This window comes from Pteropus alecto, unplaced genomic scaffold (assembly GCF_000325575.1).
Source record: "Pteropus alecto unplaced genomic scaffold, ASM32557v1 scaffold206, whole genome shotgun sequence".
Taxonomy (NCBI): domain Eukaryota; kingdom Metazoa; phylum Chordata; class Mammalia; order Chiroptera; family Pteropodidae; genus Pteropus; species Pteropus alecto.
Window position 1 is genome coordinate 1,627,261 of NW_006438906.1, and position 12,326 is coordinate 1,639,586.

General features: G+C 38.7%; 1 protein-coding gene across 2 annotated transcripts; it reads right to left on the minus strand.

Annotated features, from left to right (window-relative positions):
- Nucleotides 1–223: 223 nt before the first annotated feature.
- On the minus strand, nucleotides 224–11,934 carry CHMP5 (charged multivesicular body protein 5). Of its 2 annotated transcripts, none has more exons than XM_006916063.2 (8): nucleotides 11,788–11,934; nucleotides 10,822–10,926; nucleotides 9,376–9,422; nucleotides 7,533–7,626; nucleotides 7,328–7,399; nucleotides 4,231–4,339; nucleotides 2,629–2,741; nucleotides 224–918 (listed from the first exon to the last, which is right to left on the minus strand). In XM_006916063.2, the coding sequence occupies exons 1-8, from the start codon at nucleotides 11,854–11,856 to the stop codon at nucleotides 868–870; spliced, it is 660 nt and encodes a 219-aa protein (XP_006916125.1). In that variant the 5' UTR covers nucleotides 11,857–11,934; the 3' UTR covers nucleotides 224–867. The 2 variants fall into 2 exon arrangements, with proteins under 2 accessions (XP_006916125.1, XP_024905494.1); XM_025049726.1 differs by lacking the exon at nucleotides 11,788–11,934 and adding an exon at nucleotides 11,605–11,679 and having other exon boundaries at nucleotides 274–918.
- Nucleotides 11,935–12,326: the final 392 nt, after the last annotated feature.

Sequence of the window (12,326 nt, forward strand, 5' to 3'; positions counted from 1 at the left end):
CAAGTATCTCTATTATTCCTCACAACAGCCTTGTGAGGTAAGCACGATTTCACTAATAAGGAAATAGAATTTAGAAAAATGAGTAGCTACTTAGTAGTTATTAAAATGGCAGACCTGGGGCCCAAGCCTAGACTGTCCCTTGCTCTTTCCTCTATACCACAATGCTACCAGGCAAATTAGAGTTCTGTAGTGGAGGTTTTAGGCTGAAGTGATATTATTAAAATTATAACCTTTTGAAAAATATTTATTGAGTATAAATAAATGTCCTATACATTAAATATCAAGAAATATTCATTATTGATTACAAGCCAGGCTATAATACTGAGAGAACCATAGAATCAGAACATCCACTCACAACATAGTGATAATTCCATTCCAATATTGGACAATAGTAATTATTTACTCACAAGACACAACAAGACTCATCAAAAAAGGCCATCACTTTAACCAACCAATAATACCACAATAAAAAATGGTTTTGAATTATAATATGAACAGTCCCAGTAATCTCATCTTTGCTGTATAAATTTATCAGATCAATTTGAGATTCTGGAGTTATACTATCATAAAATCTAAAGAGTCCCATTTCCTTGGTTTTATCTCAAATTATTAAGGAATGAAATCATACATACCCACTGATACTTTTAAGTAAGTTAGTCTTTCGTAAGAGAAAAAAAATAAAAATTTAGTACGAAGAGAGCATCCCCCAAACGATGTCTATTAACGGAAAAAAAAAGAGAAATGTAATTAACTTTTCCTTCAAAGAAAGGAAAGAAACCTTAATATATTATGGTGAATTTGGAAAGATAAATTTCCTAGTCCCAGAATATGTGTTTATTTTACACGATGTACTTGAATGATGCAAGTCTATGAAGCAGGGATCTGTGGCAATCCAAATTCATCCACCAGGACTCCATCCTGTAAAAAGGGAGCAATGTTTAGTGCCACTATTTTTCAATTCACACACACGCAAAAAGATCACAAATATTTAGCAGGTAAAACTCATCTCCAAGTGTTTAATCAATAAAAACCAAAATTCAACTCAGAAGATGAGAAATGAGCTTTTTTATGAAAGGTAAAGATGGAAATGATGAACCTGGAAAAGAACTGGAAGGGATCAAAAGGGGTGAACCTTTGCAAAGTAAAGGAAGAGTCAGAAAGAAAAAGAAACAAGTGTAAATCTAGAAAGAGGAAAAGGGGGCTGGAGGGTCCAGGAAGAAAGGCTGAGGAGTTAGTCCTTGCCTCCAAATTCCCATTTTCATTCTTATCCCTAAGGTGAACAATTACCTTTATCGCCACCCAAGTCTTTGAAAGAGCAGTACCCCAGGACAGGCAGTCACTTCCATAGCACACTGTCCTACAGACTTATAGGCAACGATACCACTATCAGTTAAGAAATCATATCCCAAAAGGACATTTAACTCAGGAATCTGTGACCTTCTAGAAGTGGAAATAACATAGATGCTTCAGGGAATTAAAAAGGTAGCCTATGGTAGCATTAATAAAAATTATTTTGGGTGTGCTGAGAAAAAGCAATCTACGCACCTGGAACCTTGAAGTGGCCAGAGATGTGGAGGTGGGGTGGGGTAGGCAGTAGAGAAAGGTAAGACAACCTCAGGCTCAGGGCAGACAGGAGGGGTAGAGTAAGAGATGATACACAGTCACAGAAATCAGCTATCAGGGACCTGAGAAATTACGCACTCCCCACTTTTTGCTGCCCACATTTTTACAGGTGGGAAAACACTGATGAGGTTCAGAGAGAAGACATGAATTTCTAATTTGCTCAAAGTCATATAGCGAATAAAGGCAGACCTGAGACTGGATCCAACTCAAGGATTCTGTCAACTATATTGTGCACACTCAATCTGCATGTTGGGAGGTAAGGCAAACAGCAGGGCTGTAAATGTACAGTGGCAACAAAAAATGACACACTACACTAGGAACTAAGATGGAGTAAACAGGCTTTCATAAGCAGCAAACTTTTATCTATTTATAATAATGACAACTATGCAGTTTTGGATAGGGCTTCAAGTTTGCAAAGCCCTTTTACATATAAGATCTAATTTGATTTACATAACAATTATGTGAGATCCTATTTGTATTATATAGATGCAAAGAACAGAAAAGTTCAAAACAGATAAGTGATCTGCCGTCTCAGTTAGTGGCAGAGACTTAAACCCAGGTTTCCTGATTCTTTTACTTTGTTGAATTAGAATCCTTCTACTTAAGTTTTATACTTAAATTTTTAATCCCTACTTTAAAAACATCCACCTTATAATTAACCAGTGTGTCTGGAGCATAGAACTTTCTTTTATACTGCTGCTTTGCACGGTTTATGCATGTATTGCTGATGCTTTTCCAGGAAATGTCTAAAACCTATAGACAGTGCAAGCTCACACAAGGGTAATTACATATATTACTCAAACTGTTATTGTATAAAACCATTCCTGGGTTTCCGTGACACTACGCAGCTTGTCCGTAATCCAATGCAGGAAAGGTTCCCAAAATAATGAGTGAGATGGTCTTTCCTTATGCTAATTTAAAAGTACCTTTTAGATTCCCAGATTGGTGATCAAGCATAAAACCTTGACAACTTGCATAAAAAATATAAACAGAGAAAACTTTCACCTTATTCTTTGTGTCAGTGGGTACACCTTCTGGAATTGCAGGTGCAGATGCTGCTTCATCCAAGTAAGAACTGTCTTCATCAGCTAGAAGCTCATCACCCAGTGCATCCAACTCTGAAATTGAAAGAGTCAACATTTCAAAAAAAATGTAACCAAGAAAACTGGCAGTTCATGTTAAGAAAGTCCAATCATTTATAAGACGAACTTTAAAAACAAAGAAAAAGGGATTATTTTCTATTTTCAAAATAAAAGATGAGCATTATAGAAATTTTCGAGGGAACTTATGTGGTAAAATTTATGAAAAACCAAAATCAAAATAAAATAAAACGACCATTACCTACAGGTTTATAAGGTCCCAGTCTTCACGAGAAGACTCTACAGTTATCAATTGGCCAATTGAAAGTAGAAAATCCCAATAATATCAAATGTAAAAAGATTCTCATTTACTGACGAACTTGAAAGAAAGCAGTGAAAGCAGGTTGGAGATTTTTGCATTCTGAGTGACCATTACATGAAATTAGGCTTTAAAAATAAGTCTATGGTAAAGTGTGTCAAAAGTGACCAGAAGGAATGACAATGCAAACAGAGACTCATCATTGGAAACTCTAGATGAAAAATAAGAAAATAAAGAATGAATGAGGGGAAAAAAGGTTCTAGGTGAAAAGATTATGAGAAGGAGGAAGGAGAGGCAGCAGCAATAATGTGACAGTGGTATCATGTGACAGAAAAGCCAGTGTGGGAGGGTTCTGCCATCTACCTAGTTACTCATGTTAAAAATTGACAGACATCCTTGATCTCTCGCTCTCCCTCTCCCTCCACATCTAAGCAATTATAAAGCCTTGTCCATTCAACTTCCTAAAATTTCTTCAATTTGTTCACTTGTTTCTGCTACCTTAGTCTCAGACACCAACATCTCTTAAATAGATTACAGCAATAGCTTCTAAACTCCTCTCCTAGAGGCCACCTAATAATCCCTCCTATTTTTTCCTGCTAATTCCTACTTGTCCTTCAGGTCCCATGCCTGTCTCTTACTCCTAAATATGTTAGATTTCCCAGCTATGTGCTCCATGGTACTCCATACTTCTCCAACCATTTGGGTTCCTGTAATTACTTGAAAGAAGCAGCACTTTCTTACCCGTCCTTGAGAAACTTCATGAATGCAGGGGTTATATCTGTTTTGTCTAATGCTGAATCCCCAACATCTAACACAGTACCTGGCATATAATAGATGCATATTAAGTATTTACCAACTACTGTTTCTTGATCTGCTTTGCTGTTCTGAGGGAGAGGAGTCCAAGTAGCAACACAGGAAGAACAATATCAAAAGGAAATGGCAGGAAAAGGCAGTGTTTAGATACTAGGCACTGGGTCAGCAGAAGTCATTGTGTGGACTCTCCTTTGGAGCTTGTCCGTCCCAGAGTTGTTGGTGGAGTATGCAAGTCTGATGTGGTTGCTTCACAAGCTCTCTGCCCAGAGACTGTACCACAAACTATCTCCGAAGGAATCCTCACAGGAATTTTTTCTAGCATTTGGGAAAAGGTCCCAGGCAGTTGCTCCTTTCAGACTCTAAAGCTATGTATGCACTGCTTTCTCCATAACTTACCTGCTTCTAGGTCATCTTCATCTAACTCTGGGGTGCCATAACTACGACTCAGTGCTTCTTGGATTTCGTTTGCATCTTCCATCATATCCTCTAGCTGGTCTTGCAAATCCTATAGAAATACATGACAGAGTTTTTATTCATTTCTTACTATTTTTCTCTTGCTACCCTCTGCCTTTGCTCTCTCCTCTGAATCTTAGAAAGGAGTAATTTTTTAAAAAATGATGTACAGAAAATGCCAATCATAAAACCAGTTCTCAACAACTGTTAGTTCCCTGGACTCTTTTACCCCAGTCCTTGACTAGTGACTGATTTTAGTCAATAGCTAAGCAGATACTTCTCTAAAGGACAGGTTCGAGTAGTTCCTGAATGTCTCTTCTAATTAAAAGTATAAACTTAAAGAATTATTTAAAAATCACAAGTTTGAAGATTTCTCCTAACAATAACTGTGAATGCCACTGATCCACATAATCCTTTTCCTATTTTTGGTGGTAAAAATGTAAACTTAAAAATAAATTGGAACAGAATTGGTGATCTCAGATTTGAATTTAAGGTGCCTCATGGAAATCCAAAGTTCTATTGCAAGAATAGATGGCCATCAGCTCTGTCATTACAGAAAGTTTACCTGAAACATTAAGTAATATCTATGCTATTGATATTTTTCTAATTACAGGAGACTGACTACACTGTATAGGGAAGGGAGGCAGTAGTGGAAACAGTTGGGTGGTATAAAAAGTTGTAATGGGCCGACCATGGTTGGGGAAACAGAAATGGTATCAGGATAGTCTTGATATCTGATACCAGGCTGGTGAAAAAAATTGATCGAGGGCATACATCATCTGTAAATGATCTTGTGTTTAACTGGGACACTACTACAAGGCCAGAAAGAATGTAAAACCAATCTGGTATAACACAATAAAGGGCAGTTAGTAGAATGGTTTGGAGAGCAAACTCTGGAGTCAGACATATCCAAACAAAATTTTGTCATTATATGAGAAGTAATGTCTCTAAGCCTTAATTTCATCTGTAAAATGAGAATATTACTAGTCAGACCTCATAGAGTTATGTAAGGATTTATGGCAATAATAGATATGTCAAACACTAAGCATTTAATACTACATATCTTCTATCGTGTTAAGAATGTGCAGACATCATACTCTCTGCATATTGAAAATTCCATATAACAGGGTAGTGTCCTGCAGAAGGTCCGAATCAGCATCACTTATCCTTCAGATCAGTGTAAAATATTTGAAAACTCCTTCCTGGCTCCCGATCTGCATTTCTCCGCTCCCCCTACCCGCAAATAAAGGGTAGAAAGTGAAATAAAAAAACCTTTTTTTTTAAAAAAGACAATGCTCTGCCATTTTGAATTTCCAAGTGCCAAAATACCACATTATACATATGTAACATTCTGCTACACAGAGTGGCACTGGCTGAAACAATAATTGAGAGTCAAAATAACATAAATTAATCAAGTCAAGCCTTATACTATGCTATTAAACATCAAGACAAGACATTCTTCCAAATCATCTATGAATAGGCTTCCTAGCAATAGACTAGAATAGACATAGAAAAAAAAATCATACAAAGAATTGGTAGATTCAGTACTGGATAAACAAATAAAAACAATATAAACAAGTACAGGCACTAGACTTGATGTGCAGAAACTGAAAGACAAAAGACAGAAACAGAGCTACATACACACACAGGCAAAATTTAAAAATTAGAGCTATGAAACAATAAAGTGTTTTACTACTATTTTATGAAAATTAATGAAAGTCAAAATAACCCAACTAAAGACATACATATACACACCAATAAAGTCAGAAAGAAGGAAGCTCTCCACCTGTCAATGCAGGCATACCAATTTGGGGACAAGAAAAGGATAATCAGGCAGGGATAGACAACCACCGGTGAAAGATGGAGACAGAAGAAAAAAAAAAACCCAACCCAGAAAGACCATAGTTTCTATTTTATTAAATACCTCTTATCAAAACACAAGGAATTCTAAAAGCATAAAATTCAATTTCATTATATATTATCAAATAAGACAAGCACACGCAGAACATTTTTCTCAGTAAATCTCCTAGAAGATATTACTAAGCTTAACCCCTCCTATGCCAAAACAGGTGGAAGATTAGACAGATGGCCACAGGTATAGAGGAGTGCTCAAAAAAAGCAAGACAAAGGAATGCTGTTATTCTTCACTCTTGGGAAAGACCTTTGCACAGACAGTAAAATGCCAGGTAATAGTTAAGTACTTAATCAAAAAATACTTCTTGAACTGGGCAGAACTGCATTATCTCCTTTAATAGTCTCTCATTCATTTGTTCTCCAACCATCAAATACTTTCTAAGCACCTACTATGGCCAGGTATCATTTGAGGCACTGGAGATACAATTGCGAAAAAAAGTCCCTGCCCTCAAAGAGACGTTCTACTCAGGGCGTAGAAGTAAAGGTCACTTTTACAGAAAAGAAGCCTCTGTTCTCTGGCCAGTCACCACTTCCTCCCTCTGCTACCCCTCCTTGCCATCTGGGCTGTTCACCTAATAGAAGTAAGAGGAGCCAAGCTCTTAGGACTCATTACCCAGCCAAAACAGAATCTCAAAAGAAAAACTAATTTTAAGGACCTTAAGGCATTATTATTAAAAATCTAAAGTTACTAGAAAAGGGAATCAACTCTACACCAGGAACTGTGTTAAGCACTTTACATATATATCCTCATTTAACGCTCATGACAATCCTGGGAGATGGCAGCAACATTACTACTTTACATATGACTGAGGAAAAAGACTCAAAATCATTGAGTTAAATAGGAAACTGGGGGCTTATTTCTTGGGTGCTTATTATGGGCCACGCATTGTGCATGTAGATAACACCAGGTCATTTATTTCAATCCTCATAATAATCACATGTGGTATTAGGATCCTAGCATTAACAACAAAGAAAATGAGACATTTGGTATTCTTTCCCATAGTTACTCTATTAGTAATAGGCAGGCTCAATATTTAATCCCTTTTCTGTACCCTTCCTATCACACATTCATCTAGATTCTTTCAGAAACTTGCACATATTCTTGTAGAAACCAGATATGTCTCACCTCAATCTGGTCGATTTTCACTTGCTTGTATGCTTTCTTCATTTCCTTCACTCCCACTTTCATAGCATCGACCTAAAAAAGGGTAAGAGAAACATGACTGTCTTAAGAAGCTATGCTGGTGAAACTATCTTTTAAAAACCATGGGAAAAGAGCACAAAAATACAAAAATAAAATAAAATCAAGAGAAAAGGTGCTATGGAAGTACCGTGGTCTTGGTGTCCTTCAATGACTGGATGGTGTAATTGGCTTGTTCCATGTTAAATGACTGTTGGGCAAGGTTGTCCCGCTGCTGCTCATACCTTTTTTAGAGTGAATTGAGAATGGCAAATGTGAGCCAAATAGAAATCCTCAGGAAGAAAGTATCTCTAACACTAAATGAGAATTCTCTTAAAGAAAAAAAAAAAAACTTTAGAAAATTAAATCCAGAAAAACTGGCAAAAACAATTTAATAACTCTGACACGAATACCACCTTTCCCTTCAGTCTTTTTCTTTTGTATATATTTTAGTTATCACACTATTTTTACTCTAATATTATGGCATTTGCTGGTTTTTTATGTTGCTACAAAGTCTTAATATATATCTTTATAATGTTTTGCATTATTTCCTATGTTAAATTCCCAGAAGTGGAATTCTGGAGCAAAGTGTAAGACTATTTTAAAGGTTCTTCATATATAAAGTGAAGTTGTTTTTCCAGTAGACTGAACTCCTTGAAGACAGGTATTATATTTTATTAATCTTTATCCATAATTAGGTAACCCCTCTGACCTAATATAATGCCTGGAATTCAAAATGTTTTTTTTAAAATAAAGTTTTATATCAAAGTGTAATACTACCTCAAAACCTTATGTACTGTAGTCTTTATACAATATCTGCAAACCATCTATCCAACCAGGAGAAAAATGGTCAATTCATGGTACAAACGAATGGAAGTGAAATATAAAAAAGTATAAAGTTGCCAAAAGATATTTAAAAGGACAAAGTAATGCTCATGATATAATGTGAGGTGGAAAAGGATACCTATATACGTGCCATTTGTTTTCTTTTAAAAAGTTATATGCACATATACTATATATGCACAAGCAAAGAAAATAAACTGTAAGAAATTAGCATTTTAAAGCTGGTTGTTTCTGACAGTAGCAATTTTCTTCTATTCATGTTTATGTATATTCCAAGTTTTTAAGATGAACATGTATCATTGTAGAACATGTATTTAAAAAAAAGTTACTGAACACTTGCAATGCTGATTAAGGAGGTAACAATTTTACCATAATCTCGCCACTCTAAATATTACAATTTTCTTTTTACAGATTTTGTTTAATGTAAAAGGAGTAAGATTGTATCTGCTTTCTTATAGAAAGTCATTTTATAAATAAAAATGGAGACATCAACAATCTTTCTGGTTCCTTACTGAGTACATCTGAGCTCTACAACCCTGCAGAGGGTCTCAACAGCTGGACAGCCTATAAGGATAAGCACTAAAGATACTATTTGGCTTCTGTTCAAACACTGGGATATAGTCACCTAAAACAAATTAAAGACCCATCTTCTGTTGGGAGGAAACAAATATTCAAGAGTCCTAATTTTATAGACAGACAAAAATTTAAAAGGCACACTATAATTAAATAAATAAATGAATGAATGAAGAACCAAACCCTATACATCTAAGCAGTCTTATACAGAAGTCACTAGCCACATATAGTTTCTTAAACTTAAATTGTTAAAATGAAATAAAATTAAAACTTTCTATTCCTAGTCACATGTAACATTTCAAGTGCTCAATAGCCACCTGTGGCTAATAGCTACTGAATTGGTCAGAATAGATACAGAACACTTTTATTACAGCAAAAAGTTCTATTTAGATGGATGGTGCTGCAACAGATATTGCTGTACACACTGGAGGAGAAAAACGCAGCTAACTATATATTTAAATGAAATTTGTAATTAAATCAAGAACACTTCTAAAATGGTATGAAAACCTTAAGGAATGGAAGACCATTTTACTTTTGGCCAAAACTGTGGAAGAAAGGAGATTGTGCCTATAACTTACATCCGTTTTTGCTTTAAAACTCGCAAGGCTTTCTGCTTGACCATATTCTGGGGAGAAAAACAGATTTTTAAATGAAAAGCACAAAATATAAAGTAAAAGAAATCTCTCATATCCTCAGACAAACGTATCTACTTACTCTCTTTTTAAAAGTAGGAGACGAAGTGGCTCCTGGATTGCTCTTCACCTCCCAAGCACAGTCTTTAAGTTTCAGCTCATCTTTGTATCCCACATCTCAGAGTATGAACTGCATTCCTTTTCCCTAGTACATATTAGCTCCACCCCCAACCCCAATAGTGCTGATTTTTGTATATCCAGTTGCCTTAGGAGATTCCCAACTTGGACATTCTGCTATCCACACAAACTCAACGTGTGCAAACTCCTCAACCTACTCTCTCCTTGGAGATTACTAACAATGACCCCACCGATATCTTACCTCTCTAGGTTGAGAACCTTTATATCAACGTTACCTTTCTTCTCTGTTGTCTCTTTATGCACAGTCATCTTCTTACTGATTTTCAAAACTCATTTTCAAATTGATTCATGTCATTCTCATGACTACCACCATGGTTTAGGCTTTCATCTCAAGTCTAGATGAGCTTTCCTGCCTCTGGTCACTTCATTCCATGCCATCAACCAAGATGGCTGCGCAAAGCCTCTTGTCACTTCCCTTTCTATACTGTTCCATAAATCATTTTATTTGTCTCCTCCAATAAAGAAGGAAAAGCAGATATTACTCCAGGGACAATAATACCTAACATTTACTGAATGCTTCTATGTACTAAACACAGTGCTATGTAGGTCACATGAATTACCTCATTTAATATTCACACTATAGATACTGTCCTCATTTTCCAGATGGGAAACTGAGGTTCAGAGATGCTAAGTAACTTGCCTGAGCTCCAATGGTTAATAAGTTATGGAGATGGAAGCAAAGAAGGTAGTTCTATATCCACAGTCCATGCACTTAAACACAGTACTCTATGCTTCTACCTAACAGAAGAGGAATATAAGAAATTAAATGACTTTATCAAGGCCACAGCTAATAGGCAGTGACAGTGTTATTAATAGAACACTGGTCTCCAGATACCTAGTTTGGCACTTGTTTCTCAGCATACCACTCCTTAATCAGTTTATTATACCTACCTAACATGACAAGCCCGGCAACTCATTATTCCTGAGCATGGCCCATCCCTTCTCTCTATATTGCCATCTTCTCAGTAGAATATGCTAATTCCCACGTACATGCTCTCAACATGTGATCAGTATCCTCTTTTCACCAGGTCAAACCCCAGCCTCCCTCTCATATCTGGCTGCAAACTCTCCTCCCTAAAAGATACACCCTCACATAGATTTTCTCCTTACCAGACTGTGAGCATGTCTTCTGTATCTCTCACCATGCCCTAGGTACTCAAGTTAGGCTGTCACAGCAGCTACTGCCTACCTTACCTTTGCAGGACCCTCTCTCATCTTCTTGATCTGATCCTTATACTTCACTAGCTCAGCATCCAGTCGAGAAATCTTCTTGTCAATGGATTCTGCCCTGCTGTCCACCTTGAGGGAAATCAAAGGCAATGGTAGTTACTGTAATATACTTACATGAGAAGGGGCAGGAGAGGAATAGGAGGAAGAAAGGAGAAATAAAGATCATACAGTGAAGGGTGGAAAACTGTGGTTCCCAAAAGGGATGGGATTCCCAGTCAGAAACACTGGCGGGGGAGAGGGAGGGGGGCAGTTACTTTTATAAACTATACTCAACCCCCTAGATTCTGATATTCCAGGATCTTCCTCAAGCGCATTTGGGCAGATAAATAATTTGAGAATCACTCGGCTGAGATGTCAATTCCCTAGAATCAGAGACTAGTCAGGCTGGGGGCTCAACCAGGTGTGTGAAATGAGCTAGTGCCCAGTGGACCGTGGCTAGGGCTCTAGATCTAACGCTGTTCCCTAGATAGAGGGTGGTGGCTTAATGTGTGGGACCAGGGTTTTGAATTTTGTTACTGAGATCCAGGATTGGGGTACAGATTTTGTTGACCTAGGTAGGATATCAAGCTGAGGGTCCTGATGTAGGAGAGGGACGAGGGATGAAAGAGGGGTCGGGCTGGACAAGGTGGGAAGAACGTATGGGCCTATGGCTGTTTGGAGGTGAAGAGATAAGGAAAGAACAAATGGACGCGGCAGTGGGCATCGGAAGGGGTTGAGTGCAAGAAGGGAGAGGCAGTGACAAGTTACGGGATCCCTGGTTTGTGGCGTCAGGAATGACTTGGTAACAGGAAGTAAGGCAGAGTGGAGCGAGCCGAAGTGTTATGGGTCCGGGATCGAAAATGGGGTGGAGGAGTAGGAGCCGGGAGCCAGAAGTGGGTGGGGTCGGGGGGTGTCAGAGGCCCCGAGCCAAGTCAGAGGTCATTCGCCCACCGTGCCAATGCAGTCAGTCAGGCTGGGCGGCGGAGCCTTGGGTTTCGCTTTCCCGAAGAATCGGTTCATCTTGGGCGGCCGCGAAGAATATCCAAACACTGGAGCAAAACCAGAAACGGAAGCAGAATCACCTCCGCCTCTGCCGTGACTTCCGGCTCCCCATGCGCAAGCGCAATGTGCTTATTGGCTTTTCCCCATCCTTCCTTCGAGTTTTCAGATCGGACTTCCGGGGAAGGAGAGCTCCAGGAGGTTGGAGATAGGGGGCGGATAGAGAGTCAGCAGGGGGCGCGGTCTCGCTGAAGGGCGTGGGGCGTGGCTTCAAATGAGCAAGGTGGGGCCTCGGCTGAGTGGGTGGGGCCGAGGGGGGTGCTCTGCCGGTATAGGGCGAGGCAGAAGCGGGGCCTGCTCCAGGAGGCGGCGCCCGTACGCCGGGGCGGGGCGGGACCGGGGAAGTACCCCGGCGAGGTTGCAAGGCACAGGGCTCAGCATCCACCGCTGGGCCGGCAACAGGCGCGGGTCTGGCGGAGCGCGGTGGCGCG